Below are 19602 nucleotides of genomic sequence, written 5' to 3'. Positions count from 1 at the left end.
AGAACCTTTCTCTTTCTTGAAACCTACCTTGCATACACATCAGACAAAACTGACGGCTATGATGAGGTCCAGGTGGGACCTATGTTCTTCCATAATGTAAGGGTACCTCACTCATTTTCACTAGAAAAGACAAGAATGTAGCATGCACACAAAGACATTCTTACTTTTACAGCCTTAACTATTACCTCACTCTTTTTTCATCTCCACATATACTATCCAGCCTACACTGAAAACAACTCAACAGTACAAACTGATATTTATGCTGAACATGAAGTTTAAAAAAAAGTGATTATCAGAAGGCTTCACCCCTCATTGGGCTTTCACTAGGTTACAACAAGACCATAGTAGAGAGCTCATAGTTGGAGATGTCATAGGAGGGAAACTTCAATCAGTTTTTTTATACTCTTTGAAATTTGAAAATGAAAACAAAACTTTTGCTTTTCTCTCTTAACCATGCTAACTAGTGCTACTGACACATGAAAAAAATGTAACAAAATTACACTTACCCTTTTATGTAGCTTGTTAACAAAATCTGTATGATTGTATCCCTAATTTATCTTTGATCACATCAAATCTCCTAAATTTAGAAGTGTCGCATGTGATTTACGATAGTTCGATGTTAAAAAATCATTCAAAACCTCAGACCAGCTCGAAGACCGGCATCACCACCTCAAATTAGAAGTTTAGGGTACTTAATGTTGTTGATATTACTGAATGTTGAGTTTTGAGACACTAATACTCGCTTTTTTGTTAAACCACACCGATTGATTCATGGTTTCAGTTGTGAAGAGAAGTAATATCAGAAACTTCCACTTATAAGACATTACATCGGTCGTTATTAGAGTTTCAAACAATTTTTAAGTAGCAACCACCCAAAGAAACCCTCTCATTTATGTATCTTCTCTCTATTCAAGAAGCTTCATAGGGACCTTCCTTCTGTGTTTTTTCCATGTTGTTTTTAATTGAAATACATAGAACATACCTGACTGCAACTTAATGGAGGTGTTCCCCAAACAAGATATCAAAATTAGGATTTAGTGTCCTATCAAACAGAAATCAATGATTTGGTGAGTTTGGTATAACATCAGTTTTAACAAGTGGTGTACATTAAAGCCAATGTTGGTTTTAATATGTGCAAAACTACAAGAAAGGTACACCCACCAATGCTGGTCCTTTAATATTGTATGGTCAATTTATTTTTTTGGAGACAATATGTATAAATATTTTTTATTGATTTATTGATGTTATAATGTATTTTACCTGACCAATTATCTTTTCCTTTGTACATTTTGGATAACATAAATAAAGAGTTGTTGTATGAGTTAAAATTTTCTTATTTATTTACAACCAGCCTTAATCATTCAGATTATTAATCAATGTTATGCACCAAACCCCATTAAAACAGGAGGCTATCATATAAAATGAATTAAAATCTTCATCTAAAAATCTATCCACTTTAACCACTTAATTTGAATAGAATTCAATTATGGTGGATGCAATGAAGAGATTATTACTTCTTTTTCTTTTTCTTTTTTACTGGAAGAGAATATTATACTTGGTGTCTTTCATTTCTTAAAAATTATTTATCATCTTAAAAATTAGAATGTTAATTTCTTAATTTTGTTTTGTTTAAAAATCTTTTGTCAATATATAGAAATTAGAAGGGAAATTTTATTCAAGTTTTTGGTCAAGTTGTTTGGTGGTCAAAGTTTCACCGTTAAAATAAAATAAGCAGGAAATATTAGTACCGAATTTGAACTCCGCTGCATATTTCAATATTTCTATCATCTGGTCTATGTTCACGGGAACAAGGGGGAAACTTAATTTAAATAATGAAGATAAAATCGAAGAAAATTAAAGTGTATATGTTATTATAACTCTACTAACAATTGTGACAATCTCCAACAGAAACTGTGAAGAGTCATTGTCCAACATGAAGACTGCAAAATTTCACTTTGTTTGCAACAATCAATCCTTTTTGTAAGCTTTAAAAATTGTCTCAATGAAAAATTGTGTGCTGGATGGATGGTGATATCAACGACTTTATGTCATGAATTAAACCATTTTAATTTTATTGAACTTTAAAGGAAAAGGTAGACAAAAAAACTTCACTGTTTTTCTTCAACAAGTAAGCCACATGAAAACATAAGTTTAGTGTATCTTTGGATTCATTTTGTAGGAGGAAAATGAGATTTTAGAAACAAAAAATTAATTTCAAAATATTTTAGTCACCTCAAAAGTAAATAGCAAAATATATTTTTGCCTTCAAAGTAAATTCCAAATTTAAATTGAAATTTGGAGCTTTTTGCCTTTGAATGTAATTTACAAGTGTACTCAATTTTAATCAAAATTAATTTTGCACCAACAATATTTCATTCAAATTCAACTTTCATCAAAACATGCCCATAACGTATATCTCAACTAACAATACTAATATCGTTAGCCGTTAGGCATAACATCTTCTTAATTCAAATTTGAAACCATGCAATTATGTCTGAGTTTCTGTTAATGTTTGTCATTTAGTAGTAAAACACAATTTGATGTTTGCATAAAGTTAAGAGTGAATATTATTTAGTCCTTTTTTTTTTTTTTAAAAAACTTGGTATCCGGGCTTATGACCGACTAATCTAAGGGGACCAATCCCACCGCCCACTTGTGGGGGCCCCATTTAAAGCCAAAGTTTTTTTTGCTCTGTATGGACATAGCCCACCGAAATTGACACCAGTGAGAATCGAACCTAAAACATTGAGAGAAGCATACTCCAAGGGCCCAAATCAACACCACTCGACCAACCTCAAGTGGTCCTTGATAAAAATCGTGAGACTCAATTTGATCACTTAGACAATTTAGTCTTTACCTTCTTTAAAGATATAAGGATTAAGTTGTTTGGACAAAATCTAAATCATCTCAGTTTATTTTCAGATAATTAAAAATTGTTTTAACTTTTTGTTAGGTATCAGAGAAGCTCGAAAATCCTCCATAATTGTTTTAAACAATCAATAAATAATTTGAAAATCACATCTTAATCCAAAATTTTAACACATTAAATTTATGAGTTCTCTAACTTAGTATTCAACATCTATTTTATCATCCAATTCAAAACTCTTACAAAACGCACACTTAATATATCAACACTTTTTATAAAATTAAATTAGCACTAGTAATTTTTTTTCAAGATTATAGGTGTTCACTCTAAAGTAGTACTCCCTCCGTCCCAATTTGATTGGCATAGTTGACTGTTTCACGCATGCTGATTCATAACTTGGACGATTAATATTTTTAATTGTATAATAGTAAAAATTATAAAAAATTAATATTTTGACAATACTCATCGAGACGAATCAAACAACATCTTATATGCTAATATTTATTTTTGTTTATTAGTAGGAAAATAAGGTCAAAACAATATATATGAATAGTGCACAACAGTCAACTGTGTCAATCAAATTGAGACGGAGGGAGTATATAATTGGAGTATAGGTGTAAAATTATTAATTAAGCTCTAAATAACAGCAACAAATAATTGGTGTCTCTGTCTCATGACATAATTGAAGACTAAAACTAACCTAGTGGTCTACTAGGATATTAGTAGGAGTCAACAAGAAGGGAAATTACAGAGGTAGTCCAATGAATTTATTGCAGAGTCCAAAAAAAGAAACAAGAGACTTTCAATATATAAGGACATTTTGATTTAAAACCATGTCATTGCACTTTGAGGTTGCACTTTGAACATTCAAAAAAGCTAAAGACCAAAATTTACAAGAGACACACAAATACTACAATTGATTCCAAACTCACATTCCATCTATAGCTTAGCTTCTTTTCAAGACAAAAAGTTTCACTCTCAAAAAACATCTTTTACTATTTGCACCTCCAACACCTACTTTCAAACCTACTCAATTTTCACAACAAAGATTCTTCTACTCATTTTCATGGCCTACAATGCTGAAACATATGGCTATAGTTCAAGGAGAAGAGATGAATCAGATTTCAATTTGAGAGAATGGACAATGAAAGCAAGAATTAGTAGAGAGAATAACAACACTATTAATTCTAGAAGATATTCAGGTTCTTATATGAGAAGTTTTAGAGAAGATACAAGGTCTCATAGATCAAACATAACCATTTCCAGTACTGCTTCTTCACCTGGATACCCTTTTAAAGGTATAGTTCTTCAATTTCATACCACAAAGTCTAGCGCAACTGGTTGGTGCGCAATGTTCTAAACCTCACAGTACGAAGTTCAATTCGTACTAAAAATAAAATAAAAAAATACATGATTTTCATTGTTTTAACTTCCTTTACATCTCAAATTCAACATTTTTTTTTGCAGATGAAATTGACCCTTCAACATATTCTTTTACCACTGCTCTTAAAGGTAACTACATTGTTAACTAGAACAAGAATCATGGTTTTAAATTTCGGTCGCGTTCACATTGCAAACTTTTATATTGCAACAAAATTTTAGAACATACGGTCATTTCATTGCAGAGACCTCAAAATTCTTTATATTGCGTCCACAGACCGCGATTTGAAACCATGACTAGACTAGCATGCTTATTTTTTCTTTTTTTTTTTCTTTTTGTTTTGTCTAAACTTTTTGAATGGTGATTTGATACAGCATTACAAGCAAGGGTAAGCTATAACAGTTGGGAGTGTTCATCACCAGAAGGGTTTGCTTTAAATTCAAAGTGGAATGAAGCAGAAAAGTATATATGCAATCCACTTTCAGGGGAAGTACCAATGGAATGTTTATCTGCAAAAACTCTTAGTGGAAGATCCTTTAGACACTCAACAAACAGAATTACAATGTCTGCTCCTCTAGTTTATTCTTCAAGACATATTCAAATTAAACCATCAGTTTACTCAGATGAAGATGTTTCTCTTCAATTTCCAATTCCAGGTTCACATACTTTCTATTCCTACATTTTGGCTTATTAAAGCTTATCCACCGGCGTAAACACTTGTGAGTCTATTTGAGATAGAGCTTATGGAAATAACTTATGATATGTCCTATTTCCATCAGTTCTTTGGGATAGCTGGTGAAAACGGCTTATAACTTATATGAAAATAGTTTGACTTTATATAATTTTTTATTATAGAAATAACTTATTCATAAGCACTTAAGTTGTTTGTGCCTCTATACAGAAAAGAAGAAAGAAGGAAAGACAAGAGATGTAGGGACTCAAAGCACACCTAATTATCTTAGTTCAAGTAGTCCTAGCCCTACATCAACTCCATCTATCATAGAGAGGTCAAAAACTAGAGCTGTAGACTCACCTAATTCAAATTCAAATGCTAAAACAAAATCTGAAGAAGAGGTATGCACTAAATTTTTCTTTGTATATATTCTTAATTAGTTTATCAAGATAATCTTGCATACATTCTAATTGAGAGGCCTTAATCATTTTAGCTCGCGATTACTTCTAGCTTTTACGGTTTTACCTTCTTTGTATCACAATTGTTAAGAGTCTCATATTGGTCGAAAGATCACCTGAAAATATGTATATAAATGGAACAATTCTCACCTTACATGCCGGTATTGTAAGGGATGAGTTAGACTCAACTCAAAATTTAAGATGTTATCAGAGTGTCCTCCAAGATCCGTTGAGTCAGCTGCTATCAGGTTTGCCCGAAGATATGTTTAAAACCATGGCAATTGTCGGTTGTCATTGTACAAGCCTATTTTATAAGGTTAAGTTAGACTCAACCGATTGTTTCAACCACTCACATACACAACAAAATCTGAAAATGCTGTCAAAAAGTAACAAACTTTTGATTCTTTTTCTTTGATTTTTATGAATATGATTAAGTGAATAGGAAACACTAGGACACAAGAAGTTGCCAGTGTCTTCAAAAGAAATGTACTTAATTTGTTATTTTCCTGTTGTTTTGCTTGATACAAACTTGAAAACTTTACAGAAGTCAGCATTTCATTTCAATGTTGCAAAATTATTCAAACCAAAAGAAAAAGAAGGATGAACAAGTATACCCTTGGCCAATGGTGTGTATTCCAAGACAAACGAATCAAATCTTGTTGTCATATAATTAGATTGTAACATTATAATGTGGGGCAATCATAGATTCCAAATTTTGTCCCTCATTGTGTCAAGTGAAAGTATCCCCCTCCTATAGTTTTTGGTCCCTCCCTTCTTTTCTCCCTTGCACCTATCTATGTTTTATGGAATCAATTTTCTGGTCATGAAAGTGTTATCTCATATTCATGATTCAAATTTATTCTTTTTTTCCCTATGAGTTGTTGCTGGACCAGTTGATGAGCAATTCCAAAATTAACTCTTGATTTTGAGACAATTGCTAGGGTGAGAAAGTGTCACATTTGGACTATATAGTGGACTAATACCTGAAAATCGCTCCGACGATGACTCCTTTAAGGGCGAGAAAGTGTCACATTTGTTACCATTATGTAGAAGTTCAAACCTCATCAATGTCTTTACGGTTGAAATGGTGACCTAGTCGATGTTGAATCAACAAAAATCAGAGAAAATATACATAGGTACTGAAGTACTAGTATTTGTTTCTCTTTGTTTTTTACTGGACTGACACCAATTGAGTCACCGTCTCGTCAGTCTCCGTTGTAAGAACGAATAACACCATAAGCTTTTACTTACGACACCAATCATTGTTAGAGTTTCAAACTATTTTTAAACATTGGTCCACCGTAGATCATATGAGACACTTCTCCATCCTAAAGCCGCCTCATTCCAAACCTTCTCCCTCTTGAATAATTCAAACATAATAGAAATTAAATAGTACTACTCTTTTCCAACCTAGCTCTTTCCTTTGTCTCATTTGAAGCCCTTAAAGATTCTGGAATCATATCAAAGTACATCATTTTAACATCATCAGGGGTACATAACAAAATGTCTTCTCACTTTCATACTATTGTGTACTATTCCTTCATTATTAGACCATAAACAAAGGAGTATACTTAAAAATTGAGACTACATTATATAGTACTATATAATATAATATTGGAGAAACCCCTTATTATCTTACCAACAATAATATCACAGAAATTGTCACATTAAGAAAATGGCAAACTTTAATTGATATGTACCTCTATTAAGGACAGTGCTACATTTCAATAGTGTTATCAAAAGTTGTTAGAGATTGAAATTTATTTCATATTATAATGCTCTTATTTTTTCTCTTTTTATTCAAATTGAATATTTCTGATTTATTTCATATTATTTAGTTTATTGTCGATTAGTTGGCCTATCTGTGTCAGAAGGAATTATTAGCTCTTAACATCCAAACAAATTAGGTAGAAACACTTTAAATATTCAAAAAAAAATAAAAATTGTATTCCAATATTTCAGGTTTGGTTTCGAAATACTATTCATCTATTCTATATCGTTCAAATGTTGCATGTAGTATATGTTTGAATTGACGGTAAAATTATCAAAATTACAGTGAGTCACTCTAATTTTGGTAAAAATTATCCTATCGAACTTTTACGAAATCATGAACAATAAAAATCACAAGAGAATATACTTTCCCACAAAAAACGACACATGGTTGAAGTGATATTGATAAGTGTTACCAATTATAGAAATTTTTTGAATGATTAAATGAGTAGCACATCACACCAATTAAGCATGACATTGATGTGAGAGTGGAAATGCATGTGCAGGTTGATGAGGTGAAAGATAATTATGAAACATGGGAGACACCAAGAGAAAAGAATGAGTGGAGAAAGAAAGAAGAGAAAAAACTTTGCAAGCAAGTAGGGTGCTTTTCATGGATGATGACAAAGAAAAGACATAGAGTAAGAAATAAAGATGATAAAGAAAGAAGAACATCTTTTTCACATATCACTTCAAAGGGTTGCTAAAGAAAAAATGTGATAATTAAAGAGGATGGATGTACTTGAATGAATCATGATGGTTTGTGAGATTCTCAAATTTCACTTTCACTTGACCTATTTTTTGAAATGCCTTTTTTTTATATATAACAAAAGTTTTAACCTAATAGGGTCCCATAAATTTCTGAGCAGACCACGAGACTCAGAGAGCTAGCTAGCGTTGTTAGATTTACTTATAGATTATCCATCGACACCATTGAAATTCTTAATTAATCTTCACATTAACAACAAAAGTTAAACTCGCTTTTGCTGATATGAGTCTCCTACTTATCAACTGAATCAACATCTATCGCTATTTTTTGAAATGTTTTACATGTGAAATAGAAAAGTTAATGCAATTATGATCAATAGAATAGAAGGAATAGGACTATGGTGTATGTGTCATTTTCTTTTTCTCTATATATCTGTCGTGGTCCATTTTATGTATGATGATGTTATGTGGTGAATTTTTGCTGACAACTTAGGCTTCACGTGCATGTTTCCTTCGTTGGATTTTTTGTGTGCATTTTGAATTCAAAGGTTCCTATTCCTTTGGTCTTGCTCACAAGTCACTGTTGTTAAACAGCTTGTCACAGTTTTTACAAGTTTTATTAATGAAAAATGGTGAAGAAATATCAAATATTTATATGTACTGTACTTAGATTAAAAATAAAAATTGAGCAGCAAGTGACGAGGAGCACTCGACTCATAAAAAAGAAAGTGCAAATTATAAGAAGTTTCTCATAACTAAGAATCACAAGGCATCCACATTCATAATGGTTGGGTTGGCTCTCATGAGATTATAGTTTCAATCTCTTTACAAAAAAGGATACAAGAGTAAAAAAAATATTAAGTAAATTTATTATTGATCAAATTCATAATACATATATGAAAATCATCACAATTTTGTCCACTCATATATGTTTACTCAACAACAAGAGACTTTTCTCTATTGGGTACGAAATTGTAACTTCTCTAAATTCATATAGCATCATCTAAGTTTTATCACTCCCGATTTCTTTAGCTCTATGCATGTTCATGAGTGACTCAAATTTGACTCTATGGGTTTTCAAGTTTTCACTTTCTCTGTTGGCGTTTGGTGACACCGAAATATGATGTGCTTAAATAATATGAAACATGATCTATCAACCATTTCTTCTATAATATTCAAAGTATGATTGTCACTCTTATCACATCTTGTTTTTCATTATGCTCAATTACAATAACAAAAGACGTCCTTGTAAATTGGAACAGCAAGTCAGCAACCACTCTGATGTCATTCACATTATTGACGGAAGTTGTCTCGGATCGCCTGTTAGAGCCGGCTATGGAGGAGTTATCATAAATGACTCAAGCTACTATTTATCAACTTTATTGGGTTTCATTCAAGGTCTTCATACATATTACTCGCAGAGTTATGTACCATTTACTAGGGTCTCATTTTGGCAAAAAATATGGTTATTGTTGAGTTGGTTTGCTACTCCGATTCTCTCCACTGCATCAGCCTTAAATATCAAATTTTATGTATGTGCTCTGTTGATTCAAGACATTAAAGAATTGTTTTCTCAAAGCAACATTATTTTTTGGGGAGAAGATGGTCTCCAAGATAAGAAAAAATTCACCATAAGTCTTTATTTGAACTTCGCCCTACACTTATAAAAAACTAAATGGTCACATGTTAACTTACCTTAAAATAAAAGTTTAATATTTTTATTGATTTTTTAAAATATTTATTTAATTTTTTTATTGACTTTTTTTAATATTTAATAATATAAAATATTTTGTTTGGTTCAAAAAAAATAAAAATAATATAAAATATTTTAAAAGTTAAATACACATGTTCCACTCAAATACCTATTTATCTTTTTAATCTATTTCCAAGACTAAAATTCTAACTTTTTCGTAATCCAAAAAAAAAAATCTACTTTTTCCAAAAAAAAAAAAAAAACTAAAATCCTACTCAAATTTATAGATTAAAAATCTATTTAACCAAAAAAAAAAAAAAAAAAAAAAAACACTAAAGCCCTAAAAATCTTAACTCTGGTGTTGCCGTAGCCACTTTGTCTCTTGTTGTACTGGAAACACACTCAACTCAACTTCCCGCCGGAAAACGCAACCAGAGCTCATCGTCAGCCACCACGTCAGAAACTCTCCACAAACAGGTTTTCCTTTTCTTTTTTCTTTTTTTTTTTTATATTTTATTTTTCGTTTTTTCCATTCCATCTCCTCTATCGGCCGCTATTTCCGGCCACTCCAATAGGCAACACGCCACAGGAATGACTAGTATAGGAGCACCACACCACCGTGCACCGCAATTCAGCGATTGCGCGGTGAAGTGGTGCCAATAGATTAAGGTTCTATTTGACAGAAAACTGTGGATACTGTATTTGATAAGTTAGCTTATTGTGGATCAACTTATAGAGAATAGCTTATAAGCTAGTTTTTAGTGCTAGCTTATTGAATTTGTAATGTTTGGTAAAATTAGCTGCTGAATTAACTTATAAATATGAAATGACCTATAAAAGATATGTTAAATTAATTTTTATTTCCGAGTAAAATGACGTAAAATTGAGACAAAAGTGATAACTTTTAATCTATAAGCTAATTGAATTAGCTTATCAAAATAAACTGTAAGCTAGTAAAAATAAGTTATAAGCTCGTGAAGAAGATGAGATGCTAATGGCTGTTGGGATTGCTGCTGCATGCTTATCTGATATGCCTGGAGATAGACCTTGTAGTGATGAGCTTGTTCACATGCTAACACAACTCAATAGTTTTTGAATTAAAACTTCATTCTTCTGTTTCCATACTAAGATGTTAGGGGTTTTTGGTTCGTCAGGATTCTGGTGTAATTCATTGTTTTGCATGGTCTTAGTTTTGATGGTGTGCTTGACATTTTCTTTCTCATTTTTTTTTTTTATCTGGTTTTGCAGATTAAGCATTTCTTTTTTCTGTCTTACTAGTATATATATATTATGATTGTAAATCACTAGTGATGTTACCAAGTATATTGTTTCCCTAATTGTTGAATCTTAAGATGAACATGCCATGGATGGTACATATTTTCCTGGAAAAATGAGGGAAGGTAAACATATTTGAAAAAAGTGAAAATTTAAGCAAATTTTTGTTCTGATTTGCACGCCAAAACTGTGATATTTCATTGATAATTATGCATCAACAAAGATAAGTTAATTTTGTAACCCAAAAAAAAAAGTTAAGTTGAATTTATAGTAAAAAAAGAAAGATAACTTGATTAACTAGAGAACATGAATATGTAATTAAGAGCATACTTACAGGATAATTACAAATTGCTGCATTGAGAATGAAATGAAATAAGTAAAAAAAACGGGTACCATGATAAGGAAAACTAGAGAACATGCGCGTGCACATACACACACCTTTTCTCCCTTCTTGCTTAAGCACTTTACAAAATTCTCTAACATTAAAAAAATAAGGTTCAATACACAATTTTACAAGAGGCAACCAACACAAATCATCAATCTATTGGGGGAACAAGGTGAAGAAGATGAGATGCTAATGGCTGTTACCAAACAAGTATTTGTTTTGTTGTATGAGCTTTTCTTAAATAATTTTGTTATATGAGCTTATAAGTTATAAGCTCAAAATTTGACATTGCCAACTAGAGCTTCAGAGAATGTAGAAATATAGTGTAAAGAAATGAACAAAATAATAAACAAGTTAGAAAAAATGATGTCATCCCTATAAATTATGATATCGATTATTAGTTCTTGTTTCATTCATGATTATTGACTCATTGCTAGATGCCTTGTTCTTGCTGTGGTTAGAAAACAACTTCATTTTTTTATCATTTGGATTTTCGTCAGAGTTGTTATTTTGTTTCTTAAATTTTGTTAACAATTTGTGGCAGATTGATTATCAGCAATGGAGCACGGTTCATACACTGATTTGAGTAAATCAACGTTTTCTCTCATGGATGAGGATCACACCTTTGCTAATTCTGTTAGATTCACCTTGAATCAAGAGTTAGTCATTTCCTTAATCCATAGCTCTTTCTCCATAATTTACACAAACCCTTTTATAGCTTCATTTTACTTTCTTTCTAAGTATCTGTCTAGTGTTCTATTTACCATCATATGATTGAAGATTAAATTTTGTTGGGGAAAGAAATGTAGAATTAATTAAGATATTTTTCTTAACCTGAAAATTCTAATTCTATTGATAACAATGGACATGATAGATAGATAGAGCCTAGAGCCCCCCTTCCGCCTCTGTGCATGAACTCCCCTGAAACACACGAGGATAACACCAAATAGGAGTGATAACTGATAAATGTAGCTTACCATCCAGTGTTGTCAAATGTTGGCTAGAGTAGCGGAATATGAACAAATCGTTAAATGTTCCGCACTACGCTATTGTCACATAGCAGCTATAGTGGCACTATAGTAATGTAGCATAATCAAACCACTCTTTTCTGCAATCTGCATTTGACAACATTGTTATTATCTCAAAGTCTAGCAGTCTAGGGGAAGAAGATAACCTTGCACCTGCCATAAATTTCAATCTGTTATTAGCTATAAAACTGATTAAAAGTAGGGAATAGTTGTCAACAAAACAAAATTAGTATGTATAAAATAGTCATGAATTGATCTTCATCCGAGCTCCCCCCCCCCCCCCGCTTTTCATCCCTCGGGGAGATAGTCGATTTGTTTGGAGTTTTAATGATTTTCCACAACTCTTTTACTCTTTCTGCACCCAACTTCTTCCTTAATCCTTGTCATTTTCAGAACAATATATCCTGATGAGAGTAATTATTGTTGTCTTGCAGTCCAAGAGTGACATTTTGTGGGTACAGCATTCCACATCCTTCAGAAAATCGTGTCAATGTCAGAGTCCAGACAACTGGTAAGTGCTTACGTATGCTTTGTCATGGTGGATATAATGTGACTGTAATCGGCAAATTTGTTACAGAGTCTAATGCCAAATATTCCATTTTTATATCACAATCAGAAAAGTGTGTACTTTTTTTTTCCCTCTATTGTTATATACTCCCTCCGTCCCAAAATATAAGGGAAAATTGGTCAAAGAAAGTTGATGTATTTGGTTAAAAATTTGGACTAGATACATTAACTTTGGTTGACCGGTTTTCCCTTATATTTTGGGACGGAGGGAGTATATGTATAGTCAAAGATAATTACACATGGATGGAAGCGCCGCTAAACCTTTTTGGATGGCAAACCCAATCCTCCTAAAAACCACATTCATTGACCTAGGAGACACAATATTACTATGCATCACCTTTTGGACTCTCCCAAGGAGATCCACAGCTTCTGGTGCTAGGAAGCCAAACTTTAGCCTCTGCTGTACTTTAGCTTCCAATTTCATAGTTCATATTTTGCAGGACAAACTTTTCTATATTCTGGTTACCAGTTATTTGTTATTTGTTTTAGATGATTTACATAATTTGAACCTAACAATATTTATTTTCACATGCAAAGTCAGTTACCATAATTAGCATGGAATAGGAGCCAAACTGTTTTAAGCTTAGTTAATTCTATCACTATTGTGATACTGAGAAATTTCTCCCCTCGTTGCATGTTCTGTTTAAGATTTAAGATTTAAGCAAATTGTATGTTTGGTGGTGCATTAATGAATAACTAAGTAGTTAAAACTCATTTTACAAATTATTTATCTTTGAGATAAAAATATTATTGGGTAATGGTAGAACACCCTTAAGTATGTGAGTACCCTTCTGTGCTACACTATGAATTACATGACCTGTAGTGCTTGCAGACTTTTTTGCAGATAAGTTCTTCTTGCACTTTCATGTTCTAAATTTGTGTCTTATGATTCATATCTATTCATTATAGATAAGTAGTATTAGTAATGGAATCTAAAGAGAAAGTTGGAGTGGTTTCCATTATAAAATTGATCGACTTTTGATTCTCATTATCGTTGGTTTTTACATCTAATTCAAATTAAATGTCACAACATCAGTAATTTTCTGCTGAATGGGATCATATATATCTCTCTGTGTATCTATAGGGGATCCAGCATGTGAGGTGTTAAAAGATGGTTGTCAAGATCTGATGCTTATGTGCCAGCATGTTAGAAACACTTTTGAGAAGGCAGTTAATGATTTTAAAACCAGCAAAACTGAGGATCATATGAATATATGAACTAATATGTTAGATATAGTTTATTTATATTTTGCAGTAGATGTGTTATTTGAACATTAAAATATAGTCTCCTTATGTATTTATCTCTATTTCTTTTTATCTTCTACAACCAAGTGTATGTTTGAAAATACAGTGGGATTGTGTTCTAAATCATGGTGGATTGAAGTTACAAGAATTAGTTCTCATTTTCTACTATGCTTGTTTTTGCAACCTTGGTCTTATATTATTATTGAGTATAAAGTATTCCCAGAGTACATAGGTCATGGTTATAAATAACATATGTTTAAATGTGGTTATGATACTATATTTTAAATTTTGGTTTTGAATCATATAAAATTTACTTGTAAAATGAAATTGTCTTCACTTATAAATATATTTTCAGACCACCTCTCAACCAATGTAAGACTCTTAATTTTCTATAATAAAATTGAGCTCTTATTCTCCATAATATGATTAAGCTTATATATCCAAATAAGGACCAACTTTATTTATAGTAATATCATTTATTTATCATGAATTTATGCAATGCATCCTGATATTTGGGTTACTATTTTATTTTTTTTGGGTCAAATTTATGTAACTTAAATGATATATAAATCTGAGTCAAAGCCTAAATTACTGAATTTAGTTACAGAATCAGGATGTTTAGTTAACCCCACAATATTTCAACTCAAAAAAGTGAATAATTTGTTAGTTTTCAATTACATCTTCAACCATGCATATACAAACACAATCCCAAAAATTTCTCAATTAATCTTCTCTACTGATTCACATTCTTACCCCAAAATTCATATTTTAAAACACTCTAGAAATCAATAATTAAGCACCATGTTAATCTCATCATCACACAAAGTAATCACTTTCATAATCTTAATCTTCATATTGGGCCCAAGCCCAATTCTATCACGAGACGCACACGTCATCAACTTCCGATCACTCAATCTCTACCCTGAATCCCTCGCGTGGGACCCACGCGCTCAACATTTCCTCATCGGATCTCTCCGTCAACGCATCATCACCGCCGTCTCCGACGCCGGCGTCGTTGAAACCTTCATCTCCGACACTACCCTCCCTTCCGATGTCTCCTTCCTAGGAATCGCCGTTGATTCCTCCCGCAACCGTCTCCTCGCCGTCGTTCACTCCCATCCTCCGCTCCCTCCTTTCAACGCCCTCGCCGCATACGACCTCCGTTCCCGACGCCGTATCTTCCTCTCTCCCCTCCCTCCCGACGACGACGAATCTGCCCTCTCCGAACTCTCCGCCGCCAACGACGTCGCCGTCGATCACACTGGCAACGCATTCGTAACAAACTCTGCCGGAAACTTCATCTGGAAAGTAACCGTCAATGGAGACGCTACAATCTTCTCAAAATCTTCACTATTCACCTCGCCGGCGAACAATCACAATCACACTACCGCCAACAACCTCCTAGGTCTCAACGGAATCACCTACGTCTCCAAAGGCTACCTTCTCGTAGTCCAAACCAGCACCGGGAAGCTTTTCAAGGTAGACGCGGTGGACGGCACCGCCAGGACTGTCTTATTAAACGAGGATCTCATTGGGGCCGACGATATCGTTGTTCGCGACGACAATTTAGCGGTGGCGGTGTCGCCGAAGAATAAAATGTGGTTGATGAAGAGCATGGATAGTTGGGGAGAAGGAGTGGTGTATGAGAGAAAGGAGATTAATATTCAGCGGTTTCCGACGTCGGTGACGGTTGGAGCGAAAGGAAGATTGTATGTGTTGTATGGACATTTGAATGAAGGGATATTGGGAGATTCTGGAAGAGAGAATTTTGGTATTGCTGAGATTAGGTCAAGAGAAGGACAAGATGAACATGTTTGGATTTTTCTTTTGATTGGTGTTGGATTTGCTTATTTCTTGTTTTGGAGGTTTCAGATGAAAAATCTTGTAAAGAAAATGGATCACAAAATCAAATGATCGCGTCGGTGAGTTTGACGATATCATTATTTTGTTGAAGATTTAAGATGTAGTTTTGATCATTATTTTGGTGCATTGTGATTCTGCCAAACTGTCGTTTGCGATTACTTTTTTTAGGTAGATTTTAGTTAAGTTGTTTCAAGTCTCAATGCATTTTTGCAAAATTGTTAGCTTGTGATTTTCAATTTTAACCTATTCCAAGTGTAGCTCAATTTTAGCTTAACTATACCTATTGGATATTTTGATTAGATTATTTAGTTATAGCAGTGTTTGATAAGAGGAACTTGTGTAAACATGCTTATTAGTCCTAAACTGATGGCATGGTGTGTAACCTTAGTTGTGTGGGTAGTGAGTTTATGGAGATATTATGTTGAGTTATTAGGAAGGAAAAAAAAACAAAAAGACAGAAGAAAAAGAAAGGGAAAGAAACATATGTTCCTGAGTCCTCCCTCGGTAGAGGAGGATGAAAAAACGGAGACAAGTTTAGAAGAGTATATACAAAGTTGACTGTAAATTGGGTCCCTCTTCGGCTACAAATGGTTCCAACTGATTTTGAAAATGAAGAATGGCTGTCTAGAAAGAATAATTCCAATGGTGAAAGTGAAACAACTGATCCAACCAAACATGTCAGTAGTAGTAGTAACACTGCAGGCATCAAACAAGGTATCCAACCAGTTGCCTGTTATTTGCGTCATGCCGTCATGACACTCAGCAGGGACCTATATGTGCTAGCTATGAAGTTCATTATTTATAGGACTTATTTTAGAGTTATTAGATGGTGATCAATATGTGCAATTGGTATAGTAACATTGATCAATGTTATTCTTAGTATAGAAAAGGTGATCAATTGGTGATCATTGATCAATGAATCCATGTCAGTGTCACAAACTTCAATGTGTAGTAACATACAAAGATGGAACCAGAACTAAAATATGGTTGCTATGACATATTAGGGACTGAGGTGAAAATTTGAGTTTAAATTATCATCCGTGTTAATGTTAATGCTCTTTAATATTTATTTATGAAAGATGTATATGTGCATGTCTCCACTCTCCATCATACTAAAACTAAAAGAATTAATGTTGGTGACATTAATCAAACACTGATGAGAGTCATGACTTTGATCATTGATCACCACCTAATAACTCTAAAATAAGTCCTATAAATAATAAACTTCATAGATAGCACATACAGATTCCTGATTCAGCAATCAGCATTATATAATTTCTTGTTAAAATGGTAAGACTTAAGGTAAAACATATATGTCTGCATGAAGCAAATAACAGGCAAGTGGTTGAATTCCTTGTTTGATGCCTGCAGTGCTACTACTACTACTACTGACATGTTTGGTTGGATCAGTTATTTCACTTTCACCATTGGAATCATTCTTTCTATACAGCCATTCTTCATTTTCAAAATCAGTTGGAACCATTTGCAGCGAAAGAGAGATCCCATTTTTAGTCAACTTTGTATACTCTAAACTTGTCTCCATTTTTTCATTCTCCTCCACTGAGGGGGGAACAGCGTGTTTCTTTCCTTTTCCTTTTATTCTGGCCTTTTCCCCCTCATGAGTAGTACTCATTTTCTTATCATTCACATACTATGTGCCAACTCTAATTTTTTTTACTTCCCTATATAGCTTCAAGCTAGTAAGTTTTGTATGTTGGTTGGTTTTTGAACTACCAAATACTCCAAACCAACTTCAGCAAATGATATTGTGCTATTTTAAGAAGACAACTGTTTGGATTTGGATATTTTGGCTATTGAAGTTTACGCATTTTAATGTTAGGGACGATGAAGCTCTGATCTAGTGTTTGTAAAGTAACATGTGTTAATATGTCAACATTTATTATTTTTAACTTACTATTAAAATTGTGTCAAAAAAAACTTACTATTAAAATTGTAGTTATTAGTAGTGTTTACGATTAAATGGTTTTCTTGATCTGTTCCCATCACTTTTGAGCTTTTAAGTATTATTAGTATGTTATTAGGTGGGAATTCTTAATTTTTGTTTCTGCAATTGAAAATTTTGTGTAATTGTAGATTTCAATAGGTACATGTGTAGATTTTTCAGTGGATTAAGACTAAAATTTCAAAAGAAATTAGTTTCCTTTGGTGTACCTTGGTAAACTGTTCTAGAATTTGCAAGAGAATTTATTTCAAGAGCTGAGTTCTTCTCCTCTCATGGAGTAATCTCACTTAATGTAAAAAAATTATATGCGAGGAATATTATAGTGGTGCTTTATCCCTTCAACTTCAAGCATAATGAGCCAAGTTAGAACAGAAACCAATATATTTGTTGACAAGTATGATGTTACACTTGATGTTTGTATATCTTCTGTGTTTTTACAAACCAAAATCCTCAATCCCAGTTGTGTTTATCCTATAAGCATGCATCCTTCATTCCAATTTTCACCTACAACTTGATTTTCTGTCTAATCTATCCAAATACCGAGGTCGTGAAAAAACAGTCTCGTGTCATCAAAACAGCATGTTACTGAAACATGGATGTATGTATGCATTTGAAGATGAAACTCTTAAAAGGAAAGATGCTCAATCAGCTCGATATGCACACCTGATTGGGGTACAAAGATGGTATTCTTGCAACAAGTAATTCTCTCCTCTACCCTCTACCTATGTATCGAATATTGTGTTTATGATAGCTGTTACAAGATAACGATTCTGTTAGAATTGATAAGCATGAGTTTAGCAGTTACTAATTTTTGTTAGCTGCTTGTTAGATTCAACATTGAGTATAAATACCATGTCCACTGTATCATTCTACAATTTCTCAATCATGATGAATCCTTTTGAGTCTAAATCTCTTTCAAAATTTACCGAGCTTCCTTCAATTTCCCGACGAACTGTGGAAACATGGTTGGAAACCATTTCATATCTTGCTTTACCCAAGCAGCTTTATATCCTTTGTTATACAAATATTATGCTTTATGTCTATCAATGTGCTGTTATTTCATATCAGTATTGGTCTACAGGTACATGCATCATGTCTTGCATTTACTTGTTACCTGGTATTATCTCATAACATACTTGGTTGGATACACTGTAAAAACAACTTTTGACTGTTAAACCACTCTGCTGAAATTAGAAATTCTGCCGATTTTTTGCTGTGCTTCATGCTTATTTCAGGTGGCTGTCTGGACTCAAGTTTCTGCTAAAATCTTCCATTTGCAACCATCAGGGAAGCATCACATGAAGCTTCAGTTTCTGAGAGATCCAGATCACTCATGTTGTTCAAGTCCTTCTTTGCCAATATATTGATGATTTGTGTTGGTTGCCTCTTCTAAAACTGTGTATTGAACATTATTTTTTAATGTGGAGAATTTTGTAAAAGTGCTCAAGCAAGAAGGGAGAAAAGGTGCACGTGTGTGCACAAGCGAGCACATGTTCTCAAGTTTTCCTTATCATGGTACCTTTTTTACTTGTTTCATTTCATTCTCAATGCAGCAATTTTTAATTATCCTGTAACTGTATGCTCTTAATTACATATTCATGTTCTCTAGTTAATCAACTTGTCTGTTTTTTTTTTACGAGAAAATCAACTTTTCCTTGTTATGCATAATTATCAAGGAAATGTCACAGTATTGGCGTGCAATTCAGAAGGACAGAAATTTACTTAAA

The 19602-nt window shown here is 33.0% G+C and overlaps 3 protein-coding genes across 5 annotated transcripts; all 3 read left to right on the top strand.

The window, feature by feature from the left end:
• Positions 1–3615: 3615 nt before the first annotated feature.
• LOC123889814 lies at positions 3616–7992 on the top strand. Its single transcript, XM_045939310.1, has 5 exons — positions 3616–4164; positions 4334–4378; positions 4622–4903; positions 5149–5321; positions 7655–7992. Exons 1-5 carry the CDS (start codon positions 3933–3935, stop codon positions 7853–7855), a joined length of 933 nt encoding a protein of 310 aa, XP_045795266.1. The 5' UTR covers positions 3616–3932; the 3' UTR covers positions 7856–7992.
• A 1880-nt stretch (positions 7993–9872) lies between these two features.
• LOC123893268 (DNA-directed RNA polymerases I and III subunit RPAC2-like) lies at positions 9873–14217 on the top strand. 3 transcript variants are annotated; one of them, XM_045943202.1, is made up of 4 exons: positions 9873–10012; positions 11751–11868; positions 12672–12748; positions 13889–14217. In XM_045943202.1, exons 2-4 carry the CDS (start codon positions 11768–11770, stop codon positions 14020–14022), a joined length of 312 nt encoding a protein of 103 aa, XP_045799158.1. In that variant the 5' UTR covers positions 9873–10012; positions 11751–11767; the 3' UTR covers positions 14023–14217. The 3 variants fall into 3 exon arrangements, with proteins under 3 accessions (XP_045799158.1, XP_045799157.1, XP_045799159.1); XM_045943201.1 differs by having other exon boundaries at positions 9873–10026; positions 11754–11868; XM_045943203.1 differs by having other exon boundaries at positions 9873–10026; positions 11744–11868.
• A 472-nt stretch (positions 14218–14689) lies between these two features.
• Positions 14690–19488, top strand: LOC123889331. The gene is made up of 2 exons (XM_045938618.1): positions 14690–15971; positions 19111–19488. Exon 1 carries the CDS (start codon positions 14851–14853, stop codon positions 15961–15963), a length of 1113 nt encoding a protein of 370 aa, XP_045794574.1. The 5' UTR covers positions 14690–14850; the 3' UTR covers positions 15964–15971; positions 19111–19488.
• The last annotated feature ends 114 nt before the right edge of the window (positions 19489–19602 follow it).

The sequence above is a fragment of the Trifolium pratense genome, linkage group LG6 (assembly GCF_020283565.1).
Source record: "Trifolium pratense cultivar HEN17-A07 linkage group LG6, ARS_RC_1.1, whole genome shotgun sequence".
In the NCBI taxonomy this organism is placed as follows: Eukaryota; Viridiplantae; Streptophyta; class Magnoliopsida; order Fabales; family Fabaceae; genus Trifolium; species Trifolium pratense.
Note: the sequence above shows the minus strand (reverse complement) of the source record. Positions and strands in the feature narration are given on the sequence as shown.

Coding starts and splice junctions, on each gene's coding strand:
- LOC123889331 (XM_045938618.1), top strand. CDS start 14,851: ATGTTAATCTCATCATCACACAAAGTAATCACTTTCATAATCTTAATC.
- LOC123889814 (XM_045939310.1), top strand. CDS start 3,933: ATGGCCTACAATGCTGAAACATATGGCTATAGTTCAAGGAGAAGAGAT. Junction 4,379..4,621: donor TTTTACCACTGCTCTTAAAG/GTAACTACATTG, acceptor GATTTGATACAG/CATTACAAGCAAGGGTAAGC. Junction 4,904..5,148: donor TCTTCAATTTCCAATTCCAG/GTTCACATACTT, acceptor GCCTCTATACAG/AAAAGAAGAAAGAAGGAAAG.
- LOC123893268 (XM_045943202.1), top strand. CDS start 11,768: ATGGAGCACGGTTCATACACTGATTTGAGTAAATCAACGTTTTCTCTC. Junction 11,869..12,671: donor AGATTCACCTTGAATCAAGA/GTTAGTCATTTC, acceptor GTTGTCTTGCAG/TCCAAGAGTGACATTTTGTG. Junction 12,749..13,888: donor TGTCAGAGTCCAGACAACTG/GTAAGTGCTTAC, acceptor GTGTATCTATAG/GGGATCCAGCATGTGAGGTG.